The sequence below is a fragment of the Gadus chalcogrammus genome, chromosome 15 (assembly GCF_026213295.1).
Source record: "Gadus chalcogrammus isolate NIFS_2021 chromosome 15, NIFS_Gcha_1.0, whole genome shotgun sequence".
NCBI classification, from domain to species: domain Eukaryota; kingdom Metazoa; phylum Chordata; class Actinopteri; order Gadiformes; family Gadidae; genus Gadus; species Gadus chalcogrammus.
Window position 1 is genome coordinate 25,948,577 of NC_079426.1, and position 25,122 is coordinate 25,973,698.

Consider the following 25,122-nt stretch of genomic DNA (forward strand, 5'->3'; position numbering starts at 1 on the left):
AGAGATACCCACCTCACCTGCAATGAGTGCCTCGGGCTGAGACATGCCCGAGAAGCACTGGCTCCCATGGGTACCTGCGACCACTGCGCACGGCTCCCTATGAAAAGTCTCCAACGTCGGCTAGCTCGCCATGTTAGCCTGACAGACGATGACCCGTTGCTGTCGGGGGCCCCCCTTCCTAGCGACCATATCCAAGTAGCCACAGCGGGCGCGAGCACCGACTGGGGTGAAAGGATGGAGCAAGAAGACCTAAGGGTGATGACCGAGTCCGAATACCTGGGGGGCTGCGAGGCCCACGATGAGCTGGACTCGGTCGATGGCTCGGACGAACCGATCCTATTTGAAGAGGACGGCGCCGACCCGTTCCATCCGGTCGAAGAGGCTGGATTACGAGGAACCCTGCTTGACCTGCACCCAGAGGGTGCGAGAGGCGATGACAGCGGTTCCCCGACTATCGGCACGAGCCTACATGACGTGTGCAGGCGCGCTGCCGCCAAGCTGGAAATTCCATGGCCCAACGCTCCGCCCGAAAAGACCGGTTCCCGGTACGAAGGCAAGCGTTTACCTCGGGTGAAAAGCGCGGAGAGGCAACTTCTCCCCTTGTTCCCCGAGTGTGTGGAAGAGGCTACCCGCACCTGGTCGCAGCCTGTTGCTCTTGGTGTGCGGGCCCTCAATACGTCGTCCATGCTGATGGCGTATCAGGCGTAGCTACAGGACGAGATGTCAGGGTCGGGTGTCATGGACCGCAAACTCTGGGACGAGATGCGTGTCGTGACCGACCTATGCCTCCGTCTTCACCGGTGCACCGTGCAGGCTTCTGGAAAGGCTATGGGCACCATGGTGGCGCAGGAGAGAGCACGTTGGCTCAATTTATCCAGCCTCTCTCACCGCGAGAAAGTACAGCTCCTCGATGTCGCGGTGGATCCAAAGGGCTTGTTCGGCCCCGCTATGACCACCATGCAACGTCGCTGTGAGGAAAATAAACGGGAGGGGGAGGCTCTGCAGTTCTGCATGCCCAGGAAGACGCAGCCTCCTCCCGCTCCGACTTCTCGGCCATCCTTTGCACAGGTGGCGGCGAGGCCACCGCCGACCTACAGGATTGCGAGACGCCCTGGTTCGCACCCCAGACCTCCAGCTCAACCCAAGACTGAGGCTGGGGCTGCGTGGGCCAACAAACCAGCTGCACCAGTGGATCAGCATGGAGGCAAGCCAGCGCCACTTCGCCCACGCCCGGGCAAGAGGCCTAAGCAGTCCGCCTAGCTCGCTGCCGGGAGAGGGAAAACGTGTCTGCCAGACGCACGCTCCTCTCCCACAGCAAAGGGGTATGTCCGGAGGGTTTGCCGTTGCGACTCAGGACAGCTTACACTTCCAGAACCCCTCCACTGTCGAAAACACACACATGTTTTCAGCAATAAAATTGTACCCCCTAGTGCACCCAGGCCGAGGGCACTGCTTTTGGAAAAAAGACAAAAAATAAGCCATATGAGCTCTTTGTCGGAGCAGGCTATAAACAGGGGGACGCAACGCTCCCTGCCACAAGCGGGCGCCGTTCCTCCACCTGTGGCGCCGGCGCCGGCAGTGGGCTCAATCGCACAGCGAATGCAGCACTGGCGGCCAATTGTGAAATCAGAATGGATTCTGAAAACCATAGAAAAAGGGTACAGAATCCAGTTTATGCATTCCCCTCCGAGTTTCTCGAGAATAATACACTCGCAGGCAGTGGGGGAAGCGGCTCACTTTCTTGCAGCAGAGATAAAGTCTCTACTGGAGAAACGCGCCATTCAAGTGGTTCCACCAGCTCAAGCAATGAGCGGGTTCTACTCAAGATATTTCATAATAAAGAAAAAGGCAGGGGGCATGAGACCTATATTGGATCTGAGGGCGTTGAATACGCATCTCAGACGATACAGATTTCGGATGTTGACACATTCAGCACTGCTGAGGTTCGTACGTCCAGGCGATTGGTTCACCACCCTGGACCTGGCCGACGCATATTACCATATCCGAATCTACCCCCCGCACAGAAAGTTTCTCAGATTTGCCTTTCAAGGGGTGATTTACGAGTTTTCGGTTCTTCCTTTCGGACTGTCACTAAGCCCGCGAGTCTTTGTGAAATGCACAGAGGCCGCGTTAGGTCCACTCAGTACGAAAGGGATTCGTCTGGCAACCTTTATAGACGACTTCCTCCTGGCTGCGAGTTCAGCACAGGAGGCAATTGCTCATACGGAACACACGATGGCACACTTGTCATCGCTGGGGTTCAGGTTCAACTTGAAGAAAAGTGTACTGACCCCTTCCCAGTCAATAACTTTCATCGGGCTGTCTCTGGACTCAGTCACAATGAGTGCTCAACTAACTCCGGACAGAGTGAAGGCGATACATGCATGTCTCGCTTTGTTTCGCAGGGGAAATTATGTCACACTGAGGGATTGCCACAGATTATTGGGTCTGATGGCGTCAGCTCTGATGGCGGTTCCCCTTGGCAGGCTGTATATGAGGGGTTTTCAACGCTGGGTGTCGAGTCTCGGTCTGGACCCACGAGTTCATGCACACCGACGCATATGTGTTCCAGTAGACTGCACGCTGGCGCTTCGTCAGTGGAAACATCCGTATTTCCTTACACAAGGCGTGCAACTTGGCACGATATGTGCGAGGAAGGTGGTTACCACCGACGCGTCTCTATGGGGGTGGGGTGCCACCCACGAAGGGCGATCGGTGAACGGCCGATGGAGATCGGAACTGCGCTCTGTTCACATCAATGTTCTCGAACTTATGGCAGTGTTCCTGGCGCTGAGACATTTTCTGCCGTATGTAACAGGCGCTCATGTTCTGGTAAGGACAGACAATACGACGGTAGTGGCCTACATCAACAAGCAGGGAGGCTTGCGCTCCCCTCAACTACACAGACTGGCACACAAACTGATCCTCTGGAGCAGCGCCAATCTACTCTCACTCAGGGCAACGCATGTGCCTGGAGTGATGAACCACGGCGCGGATTTACTCTCACGAGGGCACCCTCGTTATGGAGAGTGGAGACTTCACCGGGAGGTGATGGAACTGATTCGGAACCGCTACGGGTGCCCGTCAGTAGACCTGTTTGCCTCCAGGGAGAACACACAATGTCCCCTGTTCTTCTCTCTGAACGATCCAGAGGCTCCGCTCGGGGTGGACGCATTGGCGCATGCGTGGCCGCGCACACTCCTTTACACATTTCCCCCGTTGGCTCTGATAACCCCGACATTAGACAGAGTAAGGACCGAGGGTCTAATTGCTATTCTGGTAGCGCCGAATTGGCCTCAGAAACAGTGGTTGGCGGAGATAACGCAAATGCTTTATTCACAACCGCTGCAACTCCCGCTGCGCAGGGATCTGTTGTCCCAGGCTCGGGGGGACATTTTTCATCCCCACCCAGAACGTCTGGCTCTCTGGGCTTGGCCCGTGAAAGGATGAATCTTACGTCATGTGGCCTGCCACAGAATGTTATAATGACCATCCAAAGCGCGAGGGCGCCTTCGACGCGTACTGTGTATGAGGCTAAATGGCGTGTCTTTGAGGATTGGTGTACTTCTACTGATGAAGTCCCCTTCCAGTGTTCTGTTGATACTGTGTTGATATTTCTACAGTCTCTCTTTGACAAGGGGAGGGCGTTTTCTACGCTGAAGATGTATCTCGCTGCCATATCAGCATGTCACGTGGGTATTAACGGCAAGACGGTGGGACAGCATCCCTTGGTCTGTCGTTTCCTACGGGGAGCACGTCGTTTGCGCCCTGTGTCAAAGCCTCTATCACCTGGGTGGGATTTACCACTGGTGTTGGGGGCTTTATCGGGGCCTCCTTTTGAACCATTGTCGGAAGTGGACGCGAAAACGCTTTCCCTTAAGACGGCGTTGCTCATGGCGTTAGTTTCAGCAAAACGAGTTGGTGATCTACACGCTTTGTCGGTGCATTCGTCGTGTATGCAGTTTGGCTCTGGAGACTCTAAGGTGTCGCTGCGGCCGAATCCGGCGTATGTTCCTAAAGTCATGGACACGTCTTACTCGTGCCTTTCCATGGAGTTTAGTGCTTTCTACCCTCCGCCGTTCACCTCTGAGGAGCAACGGCGGATGCACACGCATGTCCTGTACGCGCTCTGAGAGCTTATGTGTCAAGGACTCTATCGTTTAGGAAGGCGGATCAATTGTTCGTTTCATGGTCTGGCCCTCACAAGGGTAAATCTATCACAAAACAGCGTTTATCACGCTGGGTTGTTGAGGCTATAGCTTTGGCTTATTCAGCAAAAGGGCTGGAGGCGCCTGTTGGTTTGCATGCGCATTCAACAAGGGGCGTTGCCACGTCGTGGGCCTTGTTTAAAGGGGTTTCGTTGCAGGAGGTGTGCGAATCCGCTTCTTGGGCTTCACCCACTACGTTCATGAGGTTTTACCGACTTGACGTTACTGCGCCTCGCTTGGCTCACGCTGTTTTGAGTGTGACCTCAGGGGGAGCGCAGGGCGCTCTGTCATGATTGGAATGGTCACGTATCGTTGAGGTTGGCTTGTCCGGCAATACGGGAGTAAACATATCCCATATGTGAGATACCTCACGATTGCTTGAAAGAGAACTTAAGGTTACGACCGTAACCCCGGTTCTCTGATAGCATGAGTGAGGTATCTCACCGGATTGCCCTTCTTGCGGTGAGCGAGAAGAGGTTGCTACCTTGAATGACGCTGTACGCACGGTCAGATACTTATATAGGGGGCTGACCCGGGGTGCGTCAGACGTGGCCAGCCAATCACGGCTGGCGTAGTGATAAAGTGCTTCTGAGGGATACGCGGGGAGGCGTACCCATATGTGAGATACCTCACTCATGCTATCAGATAACCGGGGTTACGGTTGTAACCTTAAGTTCTGGCTGCTACCTGTTTTAGGGACCGTCAGCAAATTACACTCACCGACTGGTGGCAGAGACGTTACCATGGAATTGTTTCAGGAAATGGGTGAGTCACACAAATATATTGCAATATAGTTTTTTAATCATAATGCAGTTAATAGTTTAATATTCAACAAAAATAGACTAAACTATATTTGAAATTATTAATTGCATCCCGTTTAACAATAATGCAATATATTAGCAAAGTTACCTGCAGTAAGTAGCAGCCCACCATTGGCAACTACTACTACAATCAGGTGACAAAATGTATTTTTTAGTGATTTTTATGTTATTTTATATGATTTATTTCCAGAAACAAATCCATGGTAACGTCTCTGCCACCATCGGTGAGTGTAACTTGTTGACGGTCCCTAGAACAGGTAGCAGCCAGAACGTAAATGACGTTGTTGCACAGACATCGATGGCGACAACATGTGTTTGTGATTTTTGCGATACGGTGTCCTAAACCGTCCTCAACATACTAAGCCCGTAATGTATTGCACTTATGTTGATGAATCCGAATGGGTGGTAAACCGAATATCCGGCGAATATCAAACCGGAGGCTAACTTGCACCTGTTGAGATGGCATGCTCCGGTAGAGCTGCTCTTTAGCATCGCGCTAACCGTGGCTAACAGAGCCTGTCTCTTCCCGTCCTATTAACTGTACTTATGGGAGAGAGCCCGATTAAATCCGGATATTTTAATAAATTGGGTGTTATAGGTTTTAAACAACATGTCCGAGTTATTTGAATGACAGAAGCTCCGCTAGCTCGATGCTAAAGTGCTAACCGGAGCTAACAGCCTGTCCCCTCCCGTCCTATTAACTGTATTTATGGCTATGCCTTTTTCTCTTTCCAATATGACCATACACAATGGCCAGAGGACCAGCATCCTTTTTAAACTGATAAACAAAATAATCTTTGAGTTCTACATGTTCTAAAAATGTTCATTAATTGACAGTCCTAATGTTTATTTTCTTGTCTTCTGATTCTTTATTACAGTATGGAAGGTGAGATTTGGAGGTACCTGGTCAGGTCTTTGTCAGCCTTCAAATCCCAGATGTGGAGACTGCAGGGATACCTCACAGAGAAGACACTAAAGAGTCATCTCTCATTCATCGAGTGGACTCATTGGTTTGCGAATGACCACAAAGATGCTCCCATAGGCAGATTGCTGCATGGCATTCACCACTTATTCAAATTGAAGAGGTTGAAGCAGTCTTCCTTGTGGTCACTTGCCATAACAATGTCATGTGTTTTATGAAAACACCATCAGTAACATTTAAATTGAGTTGATGTGGACGGCTCTTTTTTTTGTCTGATTTATTCAGTGTTCAGTGCCGGTTTGTGAGATATGCATTGTTTGAAAGATAAGCCTTTGATTTTGTTTAATTTTAATGTGCCTTTCATCAACAGTGGTTTGCGGTTTTATAACAACAATTAAAGTGCTTAACTACTGGTGAACGATGTTGCAGAACATATATGGTTTGTGTTGATTGCATGGAAAAGGGAATAACGAGTTACAACTTATATGGTAAGAGCCTGGTAATACCATGGAAACAAACAAGGCTTCCTTTTACAGTACAGTTTCAGCTTAATTACTGGGTAAATTGTCGTGTTTTACTTGGTAACGTCGCAGAACGTACATGGTACAAGTTTGTGTTGACTCTATGGAAAAGGGAATAATGTATTACAAATGATATGGTAAGAACCTGGTAATACCATGGAAACAAACAAGGCTTCCTTTTACAGTACAGTTTCAGCTTAATTACTGGGTAAATTGTCGTGTTTAACTTGGTAACATCGCAGAACGTACATGGTACAAGTTTGTGTTGACTGCATGGATAATGGAATGTATCTATTATAAATTATATGGTAAGAACCTGGTAATACCATGGAAACAAATGGCTTTGTACCCAGTATTTAAGAAGATGTACCATAACACTAAAGGAAAACTGTTCCTGCAGAGGTTGTTACAGGTAAGTAATTCCATAGTGGTAAATCGAATAAACCCTTTCTAAATGGGTGTAGCTACGAATAATAACTAAGAAAAAGTATTTTATTGGAAAGCACTATGCTAATTTCTTGATAGTACATCATTAAACTTGGGCGGTTAACAACATAAACCTTGGATAATAGGTGTTTATAAGAATTGGTTGCCTAATTTCCTAGGAAGTACACAATAAAAAACAGTTACAACTACACGCTACTTAGTTGAGTTGATGGGTAATAGTGGAGGTTTTACTTAGTACTTCAGCTGTAATTCCTCTGTATTTACCTTCTTATTACCAGTGGTAATAACACAGTTATACACTATAATTTACCGGATAATTCCTCTGTATTTACCTTCTTATTACCAGTGGTAATTACCGAGTAATACACTATGATTTATCATGTATTTGCTGGGTAACTACCTCTCTATTTACCTTCTTATTACCAGTGGTAATTACCCAGTAATACACTATGATTTACCATGTATGTACCGGGTAAATACCTAGTAATTAGGGGACTGTAAAAGGAAGGGTTACCTGTTATTTTTCTTAAATCTTCATCTCTACATTACTTAATGGAAATGCTCTTAATGACTATATTCTTATTGGGAATTTGGTAGACAGCAAAACGAGACACTGAACATTTGGAGTGGTCTCTCAATTTTTTCCAGAGCTGTATATCGAATGGCGATTAATCACTATGAATCATGATTAATCCACAGCTACCCTGTGATTAATCTGATTAATTAATTATTAATTGTTTGACAGACGTAATATACAGCATATACAGTATATATACCTAAAAATACAACGCTGCATGGGTCAAGATGCGAGTGTCTGTAATCTGGTTTGTTTGTTCAAATATATGTGACTGATTTTGCTGACCACACACTATTATTTTATGTTTATAGCATTCACCCATTGCAGTGACGAGGGTGGCTGCATCCCCTTCTATTTGGACAACAGACTACATGTCCCTCTCCAACAGTAAGTGTTTTGATCATTTTAGCCCAATACGTAGATTCATTTAATATGAAAAGTGTCTGCTTAATGCACTGCATAAACCAGGTCAAGCAGGTAGGCAGGGTGTTACGCCCCATTCTAGGGGCCTAGGACGCAACATGAAAAACCCCCATCTTCCCCAACTCACAAGTAGCCACGAGCACACGTTATTCAGTTTTAAATGAAAACAGGATTTATTCACACAATATTATCAACGTAAGTAAGGTAGGCTTCAGAGAGGGGCCAGGCCAAAATAACAAACAAAACTTCCCTATCTGAAACAAAATGGACAATCAACAATCAACTGAGCTCCCTTTCTAATTAAAACAAGAGAAAACAATACACACCGAAATAGCAGCCCAACCCTACTATTTCACAGAGAAACTTCTAAACTGAAATACAGGACTTCGTAAACGTGTGGCTTGTTGGGAGAGGAGGAGGATGGAAGTGTTGGCTGCCACGGTGGCCATCTTTACTCCTTTTATTCCTGTTACGGTTTCCTGCCTCGGCCAATCACAATCCCCGGCCGAAATGAGTGGACCAATCCCCACCCAGGAATGGCAAATTCCTATTTACATAGGAGATTGACAAGAAACACAAAGCCACACACACAAACGCAACAGAATACAAAAACTACGACCACGGTCGTAACAGTGGGTTATACAGGAGATCACTTACCAGATCACTCCCATACTCCTGATCTTACACGCATAGAAGGAACATCAGATATAAGATCACTACTAAGACCTCTTTTATTTAAACACATTAATTTTTCCTTTGTTACTTTGAGTAAGGTAGGTTTTCATGGGATTTGTTAAAACACTGCCAAATGTAATTATTCCACGACCCTAATCTTTTAAAATAATGTTTTAAACCTAAAAAGGCACTGTTTTCCTATTCAAGTAGTAATGTCACTAATACAATCTTTTGGAATTTCTTTCAAAGATTGCGGCAAGGTTTGGAGTGCTTGGGGGTGCTGCAGGCTGCAGTAGGGAGCACTGCCTTGAGAAGGCTGTTTTCAGGTGGACCCCCTGCCCCACTGACAGCAGAGCAGGTGATGAATATGTTTGCCGTCAACTACTCTGTTCGAGGGAGCTCATGCCGGTCAGAGGAGGAGCGGGCAGTTGGCTACTGGAGGGACTGGCTCATCGATGTGGAAGGTATGCATACTTTGGTAACTTGAAATGAAAAATAGGGAATTGATGAAATAGGGCTTGGCAGTATCCACTACGCCCGATAGATTGCCTTCTTAACTGAGTTGTTCATAGGGAGCCTAGCGGTGTACAGACTTCTGTCTTTATTTTATCCCGTCAGACATTTTGGTCCATAAAAAAAAATGTAGGTCACAGAAATCCCATTTTTGGTGGGATTTCTGAGATTTTTTACCATTCATGGTTTTTTCAAAAATATGTGACCTATTCATCATGTAAGATCCCAATATTGCAGAAAGGATTTTGCAGGCCCCAACAAAGCACCCCTGCGGTAAACTATTAGAAACATTGTGCATTCATTTGATTGAAAGTGTTGTTTAGAATTTTTAGGTTGATATATTAATCTGTAATGATTATTTTCGGCTAGGTGAAGTGTACAAAAACATTTGCCTTGAGTAATTATATTGACTGAAGTCCTATCTTTTACATTGCAGGTGGAGATGCTGTATTGGTGGTGGAGGACACGGAGAACCGAGTGACGCTGAACCAGCTCCTCATGTTCGTCACTGGGGCGGACAGAGTTCCTCCCCTGGGATTCCCAGGAGAGCCAACTTTAAACTTTTTGCACACTGTCACACATTTGCCTTTTGTCTTCCCGGAAGCAAACACGTGTGCACGGATTCTAAAGTTGCCGCTTCACACCACATTTTAATCATTCAGTGATTCAATGATATCAGGAATCATCCAATCCCCCTGTTTTGGGTATGCTTAATGTTTTGCTGGTATTTAAACATTTTTTTTGCATGTTCTTGCTAATGTTTTGCATCTTCTTTAAATAAACAATGTTCCAGTTCCACGTTTTTATGCTTTGCCAGACCCTTATTGGATGACTACAATCAAAGCTTTTGTTTGGCCGTCTGCCAAAATAATACATGTTGGCTTACAACTAGTGACTCTACAATCAAGTCTTCTAACCGCCCAATAATTTTTTTCTTCTTTCTTGCCTTCTCAAATTCAACATTTGTATGGTTAATTATCTGCTGTCAGAGCACAGATTCTGTTTAATGATGGAAGCTTAAAATTTACTTTGAAACACAGATAAATGTGGTTGTCAATTCACAAATGCTTTCTGTTTCATCAAAGAAATTCCATTGTGATCATTTACATTGTTAAGGGTGCACTCACACTTGGCCATCTGGCCGTGGCCGTTGGCCGTTTTCACACCTAACCGTGCTCAAATGGCCCCATTGTTCTCTGGCCTGCACTCACACTAGGCCATCTGGCCGTGGCCGTTGGGCGTCGCAACTGTGGCCTGGCCACGGTAGGCTTCTTGTACATACGTCATCACGTCGTAAGTTACACGTCATCACCAAGCGTCCGCTGCATGGACCATAATAAAGTCTGCCGCCAGTCAGAGTTCTAACAACAATGGACAACAACACACAGAACACAGTTCACACTTAGCTGAGTCTGTTGCTTATTTGGATATATGTTTACCGTTTAATGGGAAAGAAGGCTCGTCGCCTTTATTATGTCCGTGGGCGTCGCATGGACTATATGTCATCCAGCTCAGGTTGCGTAGCCGTGCGTGTGCGCGCGTCGGCTCATTAGCATCTGTACCGTAGCGGCCCGTGCCGTAGCAGCACACCTCTCCCAAGTGGCCAAATTGGCCTGGCCTGGCATTACTGGCCACACTCACACTGGCAGATTTGAGCACGGTTTGGTGCTAAAACGGCCACGGCCACGGCCAGATGGCCTAGTGTGAGTGCACCCTAATTATCTGTCCTCTTGTTCCTGAGGGACCCAGGAAGTTGTTAACTAGGAGAGCCATACCGGAGTATCAACTATTCTGTACAATCCCAGGCCAATTACAAATGAACATACAGACATACATGCAGGGGTTCAAATGTCAGACAAAGTTTGTAGAACCCAATCTGAGCTCTGACATCCGCTAAAACGACCTACAAAGGACGATCTGGTCTCCTACATCCGCTAAAGTGACCTGCGAAGGAGCATCTGATCTCCTGCATCCGCCAAAGTGACCTACAAAGGACCATCTGATCTCCTACATCCGCTAAAGTGACCTACAAAGGACCATCTGATCTCCTACATCCACTAAAGTAACCTACGAGGACCAACTGATCTCCTACATCCGCTAAAGTGACCTACAAAGGAGCATCTGATCTCCTACATCCACGAAATTGACTTACAAAGGAGCATCTGATCTCCTAACATTTCTTCCTCCATGTGAGCTGTCTGTTGGTGTCCGCTATGTATGCACTTTGCACTTTAATACAGAAAGTAAGGGTTAGGGAAGATTCTTTTATGTGTGTAGCCTCTCATAGTCTATTTTTTCTGATGTTTAATGTTTGGTTTTATGTGGATATATGTCCTGTCTTGTAACATCAGGGACATTGATGGAAATAAGAGCTTGCACTTTGTCATGTTTTCTTATATCCCTTTTATATGTCTTTTATTTCGAATAAATCAAAATCAAAAATACACATCTCTAAAGTGTGACCTACAAGAACCATCTGATCTCCTACATGTCTAAAGTGTGACCTACAGGCAGTGATGCCAGTAACGCTTTAATTAGTTGTCACTCTAATCTGACCACTTTTTTCAGTAACAAGTAATCTGACGCGTTACTATTTCCAAACCAGCAATCTTACTACTATATAATGGCAGGCCTGTCGCACAAGTTACTCAAGTTGGTCAGTGCACATTTGGCAAGCAGCCTGCAGCTCACACACACCCACACAGCATGCGCAAACGCACACATACACACGTACACGCGCACACATACACGTTTACCTTACCAACAGGGGACTATCGGTTTTCATTGACCAAGTGTGGACCTCTATTTCTGGTCATTTAAAAAATACAAAAACATAATACAGAGTTTAGTTTTAAGTTCTTTTGTCATAATATAACTTCAAATGTGTTTTTTAAATTTCTTTAAAAGAAGTTGCCAAGAGGGGACTTGAATACTTAAGCGATATTTACATATCAAAGAGGGGACTCCATTCACTGCAGCAAGGGAGCTGTCTGTGCCTATTGTTTCACTCAATGAGTGTTTGCCAACTGCAACTGTTGCTTCTGTCAGTGCGTTTACATGGGAAAACATAAATGATGGTCCCCACTTGGATTGTAAAACATGACATGACAAGTCCCCTGTTAAATGGTATCGGGCGACCCTCACACTCCTGCATGGATCTATTCATGAAGTGTGGAAAATAATAAATGTTATCCTCATCAATAATCAGAATCATCTTTTAAGATATATTTAGAAAAAAATGTGCGTTTAATTTGCAATTTGCAAGTTAAATATGGACAATAATGCGATTAATCACGATTAAATATTTTAATTGATTGACAGCCCTAGTTAGCCCTGTTATGTATACGTCTTTTTTTTCTCACGAAAAAATGTCTCTTATGAACTATGGAAGAGCTGTCTAAAGGCTCTATGGCAAATTATTTATTTATCACACGCGCACACTGCACAGACGTTTCAAGACAGGACACTGCATACACACACACTGCACACACGCACACACACACAGTGGCGGACTCAGACTGTTTGAAGGGCAGGGGCGAAAAAATAAAAAGGGCAAATTATGGACAACATGGGGCCCCACCAGCGGACACAGTGGCTTTTCTAACTTGATGGTGTTTTGTTCCCCCAACGGAGCCTTAAAGGCAGCGCTGCCTGGAAGTTCCTATCCCCTAACCTTAGCAAGCGCTGCCCTGAAGGTCCCATTTGGGGTAGTTGTTACATCTGAACGCTACGGTTGAACGCTGATTGGCTGTTACGTTACACATGTCACTCAGTGGCCACGCTGTTGAACGCTGATTGGCTGTCATCACGCGAAATTCGTGTCAAAGTTGAAAAATTTCAACTCGAGCGAATTTGTCGCGCCACAAATCCTCGTGAACGCGCTTGCCTGTGCACGGCGAAAGTGAGCGCGACAAATCAAAACAAATCAAAAAAATTTGCCCGATACGCGTCTATACGTTCACTTTGTATGGGATCCTGTCGCCCCGTCGAGTGCAGAAGTTTCAAGACAGACAGCCAAAATTGAGATTTTTATTCAGAAAATAGCCGGTCCTTTTGCTTCCTGTAAAAAGCATGTTTGTGACACTGGATAACGATGTGGATACATCATCTACCCTGCATGTGGAGGGCCACATATGGTAAGAAATCGGTTTATGTAAACTTTGCTGCTGGTTCTGTTTGCTAGTAATGACCTGGCCAAAGGTTACCCACGGTCCTAAGCGATTGTGATCTGATTCTGGGTGGTGACTTGGAGCCTGGTAGGCCTATCCTGACATAAATATGTTCTTGCATAACCTGTGTGATGATCCTAAACTGTAGGGGATTTTATTTGCGGGCAATTTGCTTATGATGTTGTAACGAGAGAAGTCTACATTGGTCCTTCGCAAGTGTTTACTGGTGGTCAGGATTTGGCAGATGCAATTGTCCTCTGGGCGCTTGTTTTTTTTTCTTTTTTAATGCAACATAACATATGCTACCAGCAGCCCTTGCTTGTCTTCCAAAGGCTGATGCTCAGTACCTCGTTTCATTTCGTACCCCCTTTACAGTCTGGCATTGTTTGTCTGGTAAACTTTTTTGATGTCAAGATAAGTGTTAAATTGCCAACACTGTTCTTTGTCCTGATGTATTAGTATTACATATCCCGAGCCAATACCCTGGTGTTTCCAACGCCGTTTTGCAAAACAAGCCAAAACACAAACTGTGGTTTTCAACTTTTATTGTTCGAATTGGATTTTCAACACCTGACAATACACTGTAGATTATATTGTAATGCAGCGTTGAATGGATGCATAGCTTACATAAGGGTACCTAGCACTTTTCAAACCACACTCAAGCTTATGGTTATTGTCCCCACCACTTCTAAAAACCAAACTGACGCCCTTGAGCAGGAAGTCCCGAATTCGCAGGTACAGGATAACCCACTCTGTTCAATGCCAATCTTGCCAGTGTGCAGGGGAAGCATGGAGGTAGGTGGCAGAAAAGGTTTTACCATTAATCACTCACTAGAGATTTCATATTAGAGATGGCATGAAAGTTGTTTGCCCCATTGATGTCTGCCACAAATACCTCAGATTCAGACCATCCTTTGCCAAACAATATCCAGGAAGCACAAGCAGTCAGCAGCAGCTCAGTTGTCAACTTAGCCAGAACAAAATTGCTGTACTCAGCCCCCAGAGAAGAACCATATTCAATGTCCACGCAAAGGAGAAAGTTGATCATGTCTAAATTTTACATAATAATTTTTTATCTTAAAAATGCTCGTTAAAATGCTGATGCCCGCTTGCACCATACAGTGCATTATTGATGGGTTATCAATAATAATTGTAGATTGGTGTCACACGAGAACATGTTCTAGTGTTAATAATTCATGTTCACACTAGAACTACCAAAATTCATAGTTTACATATGTTAGACCTTTTTGAAACGTTGAAACGCAAGCTTTCTAAACATTCAACTGGTAACGAGAGTATCATTCATAATCTCTCTTGAGAGCATATCCTCAATGTATACACCAAATGATGCAAAAAAGGGGAAATATTTGAGGAGCAATATTTTGTCTACATTCAGAGCACCTCGATTTATCTGGGAACTGCTACTGCTGGAAAGGAGTGCTATAGGCAGAAGGTTTCTATCAAAGAGACCAGAGCGTCTCGGTGAGGGCCAGCCACAGAATCGTTTTCTGTTGATCCCATGCATTGGGTTTTGCTATGCAGAGAAACTTTATTCAAGACGTGAGAGGGAAAGTGTTCTCAAGCATTATAACAAACCTTATATATTTAGTAGATACAGGCATTGAGAACGATGTCGGACATACCCTAACCCTAGCAGCCTTCATTTCCATTTGTGTAGCTAAGCTTGAGTCACTCTGCATGGCATATGTCAGTACACATTTTTGTAGATACTGCTTGATTGAAAGACTTGAAAAGATACCTCTGAAGCCGAGCCCAAAAAGAACAATCAGTGATCACAAAAAGGCTGTGCAACAGCTTTCTGCCACTGGCCAGAACACGGCTCAGCAAGTTTAACTCACCCTTTGATGACTGAAATAGGCCCATGTCTGTTCAGGCCTTCCCCATGTTTCAGTCACAATTTAGGTAAAGGTGTAGTCTCTAATGGCTTAGCAGTATTGTCCATTTAGTGAAATAGGATAAGCGTTCCGATTATGCTCAACTAAACAGGTGGATCGCAGATTAAATACACACAAATATTTGTGATTCTGCATTGCATAACTGTTGTCTGTTGCATATGCTGCCTTGTTGGTTGGTGTTAGGGCAATCCAACGATAGTCAGGTGGGCAACTCAGTCTAGAGCTCAAGGGGATGATTGAGCTCAGTTTGGCTCCCCAAATCCACCATGATCAGGTCCCTCAGGCGAAGCATAGGTATTTCTTTGACTATAGTGATCTTATTTTACACTTTGAGTCACCTATTTGTTTGAAGAGTCTCAGCTGGGAGATATTTTATATTTGAAGAGATGAGCCTGGAAACTGCCCTTCCTCGATCACCTGTGTAGATCACAGAAAGGCAACCTTGAGGCGTACTTTAGCACAGGCTGATGTCCCCCCCTGCACATCAAGCAGTTGTCGAAGCTAGTTAATATAATGAGTATACAGTCTGATTCATGCTTTCAGGAAAGCTGGCTAGACAAAATAAACAGTGTCAGAGATATCAGCAGTAGTTTACAAAGGACTGTGGTATAGCAAAGGCCTTGTTGTAGTCATGGGCCATAATGAACACGGCAAATATTGAAATACTTAATCGTTATTCTCATTATTCACAAAAAAGTTGTACTGGACATGGCTCAGTCCGTTTGATTGATTGATTGGACACGCAGTTTGTATGATTGCTACCCTCTGCATGTGTATAAAACTTCTGGCCTGACTGTTGCATATTTAATATTCGGAAACACTTTATAATAAGTTGCCATAAGAATTAGCAAACTAATCATTACCTAACCCTTTGTTAATATTTGTTTATTGTTACTAAAATATCTATTTGGCACAAGTTCATATTTCTTTTTTCACTGACCACAGAGTGTCACTGGTTAGGGTTGTGTGTTATGGTTTGGGTTAGGGCCGTGTGTTAGGGTTAGGGCCGTGTGTTAGGGTTAGGGCCGTGTGTTAGGGTTAGGGTCATGTGTTACGGTTGGGTTAGGGTTACGCAAACAACTAATATTTAATTAATGAGGAAAAAAATATTCGTTATTGGGTTAGATATTTTTGTCATAATTAACAAATATTTACAAGCGGTTATGTCATGACTAGTTTGCTATTTATTCTGGCACCTTATTATAAAGTGTTACCAAATATTCTCCTCTTAAACCGATTGAAAACCAACTTGAAATTAACATGGCATCACCTGATCTGCATGAAGATACGAGTGCCCTTTTCTGAGCACCGAGAAATAAAAATGTTCTTTAATCCAATAGAGAGGTAAAGACTCATTCATGTTCTCCAGTTTTTCCCATCAGAAAAGTTGTGAACATTTTCTGTTAACGATTTAAAAAAAAATTATAATCGAATTACATTACGGGGGCTATGATTCTTGAAAGCACTCTCAATTAGTTTCTTGCATTTACATTTAGGGCAATTAGCAGACGCTTTTATCTAAAGTGACAATAAGTACTCTTGTCAGAAGAAGGAGAAACAATAAGTACAGTAAGTATGTTCATAGAACAAGAATAAGGTAGAATAAGGTACAGTAAGTATGTTCATAGAACCAAGTGCCAAGCACTAACAATTGCTAGCTTACCCATTCCCCGTATACATCAAAGCTAGCTCGGATAAGACTCTACACAACTGTGAAAAGGTAGCCCCTCCTTTTCACGTACATAGGACACTACCCGCAACACGTAAGCTGATCAACACGCACACACGCATTCACACATCTGTTTATGTTGAGTATGACGCACGGTGCCGGCAACCGCGTCATGAGACATATTGATCACAAACAACAAAACCTTTCAGTTACTTGCATGTAAACATCCGCACAATCGGTTAGTTACCAGCCGATATGCTCCATAACCCATTCTCTGTCATTAACCCATACATTTTGCATTACACAAACAGACAATGACAGCCACACCCACTTCCTGGGTCCCCAAACATTTTGAACCCCGGGCAACACGAGCACCTGGAAATGCAATCATTGCCTGATTGGGATGCAAGAATATGACTTTTGTAAGGGGGGGGGGGGCGTTATTTGCTATGTTTAATTACTATGGTATTTTTCAACAGTGAACTTCATCAACATTCAAACTGTTAAGATGGGTTATGAAGTGTGTGGTTGAATATGATTGGTATATGTTCGGTGGTTCTCATGTTAATGGAACTTTGCAAGTGTGAGCAACCCTCTGGTTGATATTTGGTTTTGTTTATCAAAGTATTTTGTTTGGCTTAGCCATTTCACTTTTTCAAGCGTGGAAAATAAATCACAGTTTCTCACCGAATCTATGCTGCTGGCTGAATTTTTGTGGCGTACTCAAGATCTTCATTGCGTCCTAACCGCTACATCCCGAAGTGGAAGTGATTCGGGAGGCTCATTTTCACATGTGGTGTCAGAAGTGGGATCGTGGCGCCCCCTGGAGCAGTGAAGAGGAAGCCGACGAGACGGGCTCTGATACGACGAACGATGTCAGTCAGACGGCGCGCACAGGATGACCTAGTCCAGCCGGGTGAGCAGGAAGAAGGAGCTGTGGGAGGTGAGCCAGATGAGGATGCTGGCATGGGAAGAGACCCTGGGTTGCTGGACCTCTCATCTCTGTTTAGCCTCCTACAGAAGACCCTGCAGACCCAGGAGCGTGAGGCGTTCAAGCAAGAGCAGGGGTGGCGGAGTGTCCAAATGCAGCTCAACAACTTCATGATGAGCTGGGGCGGGATCGGAGAAGCGGTGATGGAGATGGAGCGGCCCCTGCAGCGCTAGCAGCATCACCAGCCAGGCTGCCTGTAGCGCCACCCGACGAGCCGCCAGCCGGACCGCCAGCAGCTCCACTGCACCCAGCAGCATCGTCCCCAGTATCCTGGACCCGGGCAGCCGGGCCCAAATTGGCAGACGGCGATGATGTGGAGCAGTACCTGACCACGTTCGAGAGGCTGGTTACAGCCTACAGCTGGCCTCCAGCTGACTGGGCTGTCTTCCTTGTGCCCTATCTGACGGGAAGAGCACGGTCCGCATATGTGGCCATGGATCCATATGATGCAATGGATTACTTCCAGGTCAAAGAAGCCATCTTGGCGAAGTATGCAATAAATGCCGAAGTCTACCCTCGAAGATTCCAGGATCCAAACATTGAAAGAGGGGAGACCCCGAGAGAGTTCTACAACCGACTAAAGGATTTATTCCACAAATGCATTAAACCGGCTGGCAAGACAGTTGAAGAAATCAAGGAGATCCTCATCTTGTAGTAGTTCATGCACTCATTGTCCACAGAGGTGCGGGTGTGGGTCAAGGAGCACGACCCGCAAACAGGACACCGAACGGCAGAGCTGGTCGACACTTTTCTGGCTGCCTGCCTTTGACCAAAGGAGTTCCGCTTTCAAGGCTAAAGCAAACCTGTGGTGACGGGTAAGTCTTGGGGTTATGGGAGTGGGGCTAGTCCTAGAAATAGCCAGCAGAGTAGGGGCCCAAGCCACAGACAACATCAGCCTCAACCGAAAACACCACACTCCACAACACCTCGACCCACAGACACCTCAACAACCCGAACCCCCACCAACCGAGGCAGCGTGTTACACTTGTGGTAAGCCAGGTCACTTAGCCAGGGATTGCTCAGGAAAGAGGTACATTTGCTGGTGTATGTGTTGTGCCTGAGCTTAGGAAAGAAACTGTGTGCGGGTAGAGTGCAGATAATTGACATTACTGTTAATGGCAGACCAGTAAGGGCTCTTCTTGACACTGGCAGCACCCAGACCCTGGTGCGCCCCTACATGGTGGGTCAGCCAGACATGCTGAAAGGTGGGCGTGTCAGGGTATGCTGTGTTAATGGTGATGAGCATGAGTATCCCACAGCGGATATATGTGTAAAAGTGCATGACCAAACCTATAGGCTTAAAAATTGTATAGTTAAAGGGTTGAGCCATTCAGTGGTATTAGGTCAGGATGTCGCGATCTTGCCTGAACTAGTGCAGTCTACTCGGCCTGTGAGTATGGTTGCTACGAGAGCTCAGACTAAGAGGGCGTTGGGTGATGAGTCAGACACCCAGACACTTTTAGATGTCATGCCTTTTAGTCAAGAAGAGATTAGTCCACCTGAGAGAGTCAAGGAGCAGAAGAGTCGCAGTCAACGCAGACGGGAGAAGCTGTTTGGCACAGTTAAAGCTATGTCTAGGGTTGACGACCAAGCTGTTCCTAGTGAGGGGGAGGATATATGGGATGTCCCGGGTGATCTAAAAGAGCTACAGCAGCAGGATGAGTCCCTTAAAGAGCTATTTAGGAAGGCTACTGAGGTTGAGGGAGTAAGCACAGGCCGGGCAAAAGCACTTGCTGGGGAGAATTACTTTGTGCGTGGAAGCTTGTTATATCATCAACCTGAGGGTGATAGTACTGAGCAGCTAGTGGTTCCCTGTAGCTTAAGTCAAGGATCCTGCACTCCTACAGTTGTTCTCCAGAGTAGGGATTCCCCAGGAGATTTTAACTGATCAGGGAACAGTTTTTCTCTCTAACACCCTTAAGCAGGTATATAGACTGCTAGGTATAAAGGGAATTAAGACCACCCCCTACCGCCCCCAGACCGATGGCCTGGTTGAGCGGTACAACTAGACGCTTAAGGGGATGCTGAGGAAGTTTGTGGATGCTAATGGCAAGGACTGGGACCGGTGGCTTCCCTACCTGATGTTTGCCTACCGGGAGGTTCCCCAAGCCTCTACAGGGTTCTCAGCAGGAGGTTTGCTACCTGGGGCATGTGGTCGGGTGTGGGGTGATCCAGCCTCAGAGGGACAAGATTGAGGCCATCCGCAACTGTCCAAAGCCCAAGACACAAAAGGATATCCGGTCCTTCTTGGGGTTAGCTGGGTGGTACCCGCGACATCAGAAAGCCTTCATGGACTTTAAGGAAGCGCTCTGCAGTGGTCCTGTGCTCCAGAGCCCGGACTTTGAAAAGCAATGGACTGTACAGACTGATGCCTCTGGAGTTGGGGTGGGGGCAGTCCTACTTCAGGGGGAGGGAGAGCAGCAGCGGCCGGTGGCCTACATCAGCCGTAAGCTGTTTCCCCGAGAAACACGGTAGGTACTCAGCCATTGAGCTGGAGTGCCTTGCTGTGAAGTGGGCGTTGGACACTTTTTGTAACTACCTTTTGGGTCGGGACTTTGTGCTAGAAACAGACCATAGAGCCTTGAAATGGCTCGATACAATGAAGGACACTAATGCACGCATAACTCGTTGGTTTTTGGCTTTGCAACCTTTTAAGTTTCATTTACAGTATAGGGCGGGTAAGCAAAACATGGTGGCCGATTTCTTGTCTCGCCACCCCAGCGTCAAGCCTTGTGAGGTCGAGGGAAATGTGAAATGGAAGCCCCTCCTTTTCACGTACATAGGACGCTACCCGCAACACGTAAGATGAACAACATGCACACACGCATTCACACATCTGTTTATGTTGAGAATGACGCACGGTGCCGGCAACCGCGTCTCGTCATGAGACATATTGATCACAAACAACAAAACCTTTCAGTTACTTGCCTGTAAACATCCGCACAATCGGTTAGGTACCAGCCGATATGCTCCATAACCCATTCTCTGCTGTTAACCCATACATTTTGCATTAAGCAAACAGACACTGACAGCCACACCCACTTCCTGGGACCCCAAACATTTTGAACCCCGGGCAACACGAGCACCTGGAAATGCAATCATTGCCTGATTGGGATGCAAGAATATCACTGTTTGTAAGGGGGACGGGGACGTTATTTGCTATTTTTAATTATTATGGTATTTTGCATTTTGCAACATTGAACTTCATCATCAACATTCAAACTGTTAAGACGTTTTATGAAGTCTGTGGTCGAATATGATTTCATTATAAGATAGGGTTAGGGTTAGGGTTATAAATGTATTATGGTACTTGGGGTTGTTGGAGGCATAGAGAGACGGCTTGCTGTGAGGCTGGTATATGTTCGGTGGTTCTCATGTTAATGGAACTTTGCAAGTGAGCAACCCTCTGGTTGATTTTTGGTTTTGATTATCAAAGTATTTTGTTTGGCTTTGCCATTTCACTTTTTCAAGCGTGGAAAATAAATCACAGTTTCTCACCTAACCTATGCTGCTGGCTGAATTTTTGTGGCGTACTCAAGATCTTCATTGCGTCCTAAGCGCTACATCCCGAAGTGGAAGTGAGTCGGGAGGCTCATTGTGTAGTCTGTATAGACTGAAAATACAAAACTGAAGTTAAGGTATGTGTCTTTAGTACATGCTTATTATAGATGTGGTTGAAGAATTTTTTTTTTTTCTTTTGATTATGGTATGAATTATTAAATGGATAGGACTTGCTACAGTAAGCCTAGCACAGTAGTAACACAGTAGTAGCAAATGCATGTGTGTACTAGGCCTGCAGCGGATTCGAATTGTATCCGAATCCGTTTGGTTCGTTTACCACAGTTCGGAGCATTCTGGAGATCCGCGGATTTCGGTTTCATGAAGGCATTGCCTTATGTAGCGTATTTTTCCTACTGTAGCCTACGTCCGATACAAAAGGGTGTTTAGGACCCAGCGGAATGCATTCTCTCCAGTGCTGCCCGAGCCAATGAGACTTTTCCCGCCCCTCCCTTCATCCTGTCAGCGTTCAAAACAAACTGGGCTTTTCAAGCGCACGATTCCTAAATTTAAAGAAATTAATTGATACAATTATATTCTAAATATACGGGAGATAAATACAAACGGGTGATAAGCGGGATAACGGCCTTCGAGGTCGACCGGTTCGATGGAAATAATGGACAGGTAGAGGCAACTCTGGCTTCATGCTGCGCTCGTCGCCAGAGTTCTAAGCCTCGTCGGCCGTTATCCCTTACATGTTACACTCAGTGCACCATGTTTTCAAATGCATTTAGGGGAACATTTATTGCACAAAAAAGCCTTGCAAGTTGTCTGATTGCAGTCAATTAACACATTGCAAATAGCCTGTGGGTCTCATTCATTTTTGTGTTTCTCCCCCAAACCCTCCGTCAAAAAAAGTCTGCCTATTTACTATCACGGACATGATCCTAATCCGAACCGTATCCGAAACCGAGGCCCAAAACGGTTATCTGAACCGAACCGTGGACACACTGATCCGTTTCACCCCTAGTGTGTACACATGCGCACTCGCGCTTCGTGTGTCCCTTATTTACATTTCTGATTGTTGGCAACCCTATACAGGTTGCGGGCGGCAGTAGCTCAGGAGGTAGAGCGGGTTGGCTGGTAACCTGAAGGTTGTTGGTTCGATCCCCGGCTCCTCCTAGCTGAGTGTCGAGGTGTCCTTGAGCAAGGCACCTAACCCTGACTGTTAGCTCCCGACGCGCTGGCTGTCGCCTTGCATGGCTGACTCCGCCGTCGGTGTGTGAATGTGTGTGTGAATGGTGAATGTGAGGCAATATTGTAAAGCACTTTGGGTGGCCAATGGTTAGATAAAGCGCTATATAAATGCAGTCCATTTACATTTACAGGGCTCACCATGCACGGTTGCGCAAACACATTTGTTCAACAGACTATCAAACCACATTACAAAGACGAAGTTCACCAAAGGGTAGGCTACTTACAATTTCATCAGCAACAAAGCCAAGTCGGCGTCCGTTTTGCAGTCATCGGATTCCCTTACTTGACGCCATTCCGCAAAAGCTTGCCCTAGGTTCACTCGTGTCTGGTCTCTTCTCTGGTCCAACTTTTTCTTATTCTCCTTCTGTTCCACCGACAGTCGCCTCTTGGGTCCCTTATCGGTCGATGGATCCATGATGATTGTAACAATTGCCTCGCAACTGGCTGTTTATATACAGCCGGTGCCATGTTTGGGGGTGTGTCTGTGCCGTAAAGCATTTTCGAAACTACAATCTGACTTCATTTTCGAGGCGCGATTGGATACTTCCGCTGCGTCACATCCGGATTGTGTCGGTCCGAACAGAGCAAGTTGCATGTTCGCTTTTTCCTTGGAGAAGCGACTTGGGGCAATGACACACCCACCAAACGACCCAGAAATCAGAATAATAATAATAATTAATGTAATTTTGGCTAAAAAAGTTGCATAGTGGACCTTTAAGACTGTGCCTGAAAGGCCCACCCAGTTTTCTATCCTGTCCAGAAGTATTGTATGGTCTTCAGTGTGGAATGCAGCACTGAGGTCAAGTAGCATTAGTATTGAGGTTTTGCCAGAGTCTGTGTTAAGACGGATGTCGTTTACAACTTTAATAAGGGCGGTCTCTGTGCTGTGCAGGGGTTGAAATCCTGATTGGAAGGTGTCATAGCAACCACTTGATTCCAGGAAGTGATTAAGTTGCAGGAGGACCACTTTCTCAATGATTTTACTTATGAAGGGTAGATTTGATATTGGTCTGTAGTTGTTAATAATAGAGGCATCTAGGCTGCGCTTTTTTAAAAGGGGTTTAATAACTGCAGTTTTCAAAGCTTTTGGAAATTGCCTGACTGGAGAGAGTTGTTAACTATCTGCAATATGTCTACTACTAGGCAGTCGAAAACATTCTTAACAAGATAAATTGAACCTCCCAAGTCCTCATTGATACCGTTTTTAGAGTTTTTTTTGTTGTATACTTTATGTTATACTCCCATCAAGTTCACCAAGTGGCACGATTATATCATTATTGTCGTTGATGACAGAAGATGCATCTTCCTCAAAATGTATGTATTTTAGATTTGGGCCGTAAAATAAAATACATTTGTTAGCTATCAAGGCTTGACAACATTTACATTTACATTTAGGGCATTTAGCAGACGCTTTTGTCCAAAGCGACTTACAATAAGTACATTTGTCGTAAGAAGTGCATAGAACCAAGTGCAAGTACAACAATCGCTAGGCCAACCGATTCCCCGTGTTACAGCAATGATAGCAGCTACTGCAGTTGCTACACAAAGTACTATAATACAATGCAACACAATACAATACAATGTTGCTACACAGTTAAAGGGACTCTCACCTTTGTTGCATTTTCACACTTTTTTTGGATAAGGTTAAATTGGTATTAATAAGGTAATGACACTCTAAAATGCATGACAGACCCACCAGGAGTAAAAACAAACAATTATTTCACTCTCATAATATTTAGTGAAAACTTCAACCAATAAAATTCTTCGGACCGAAGGACCTTATTGGCCGACAGACATGTCTGTTTGCTGCATGGACATATAAGGTTTTCCGTCTGCTTCTTGTGGCGCATTCGGGCCCGCGTCATCAAGGCGCGTACTCAACTAGAGGGTTTGTTTTGATTCCACCGCAGACAGTAGCGAGTAGCGACCGTAGCGACTGACGATGGCAGATCAAAGTGGTCCACGGCGTACTGAAACTGCACCATTCAGTCCGATTAGGGGACTCATCTCGGACTCAGACTCACAGAGTTACCCTCCTCTGGAGCCTCAGGAAGACCTCCAGACTGTTGGCCACCAACTGCACCATTCAGTCCGATTAGGGGACTCATCTCGGACTCGGACTCACAGAGTTACCCTCCTCTGGAGCCTCAGGAAGACCTCCAGACTGTTGGCCACCAACTGCACCATTCAGTCCGACAAGGGGACCCGATTCGGCCTCAGAAGCCAAGTGGTCCCGCTCCCCTGGATGATTCTCAGGACCTCCAGACCGTTGGCAACCAACCGCACCACTCAGTCCGATTAGGGGACCCGTTTCGGACTCAGACGCAAAGTTGTCCCGCTACTCTGGAGCTCCAGGAAGACCTCCAGACCGTTGGCACCCAACCGCACCACTCAGTCCGATTACGGGACCCATTTCGGACTCAGACGCGACGTTGTCCCGCTACTCTGGAGCTCCAGGAAGACCTCCAGACCGTTGGCACCCGACCGCACCACTCAGTCCGATTACGGGACCCAT

The 25,122-nt window shown here is 45.7% G+C and overlaps 1 protein-coding gene and 1 long non-coding RNA gene across 2 annotated transcripts; both read left to right on the top strand.

The window, feature by feature from the left end:
- Nucleotides 1-234: 234 nt before the first annotated feature.
- Nucleotides 235-3,527, top strand: LOC130404239 (uncharacterized). Its single transcript, XM_056608883.1, has 3 exons — nucleotides 235-704; nucleotides 1,069-1,234; nucleotides 1,504-3,527. The coding sequence occupies exons 1-3, from the start codon at nucleotides 235-237 to the stop codon at nucleotides 3,448-3,450; spliced, it is 2,583 nt and encodes an 860-aa protein (XP_056464858.1). The 3' UTR covers nucleotides 3,451-3,527.
- Nucleotides 3,528-8,335: 4,808 nt separating this feature from the next.
- LOC130405078 (uncharacterized) lies at nucleotides 8,336-10,062 on the top strand. Its single transcript, XR_008904284.1, has 3 exons — nucleotides 8,336-8,692; nucleotides 8,844-9,058; nucleotides 9,544-10,062. It is a non-coding gene; the product is annotated as an uncharacterized LOC130405078 (long non-coding RNA).
- Nucleotides 10,063-25,122: the final 15,060 nt, after the last annotated feature.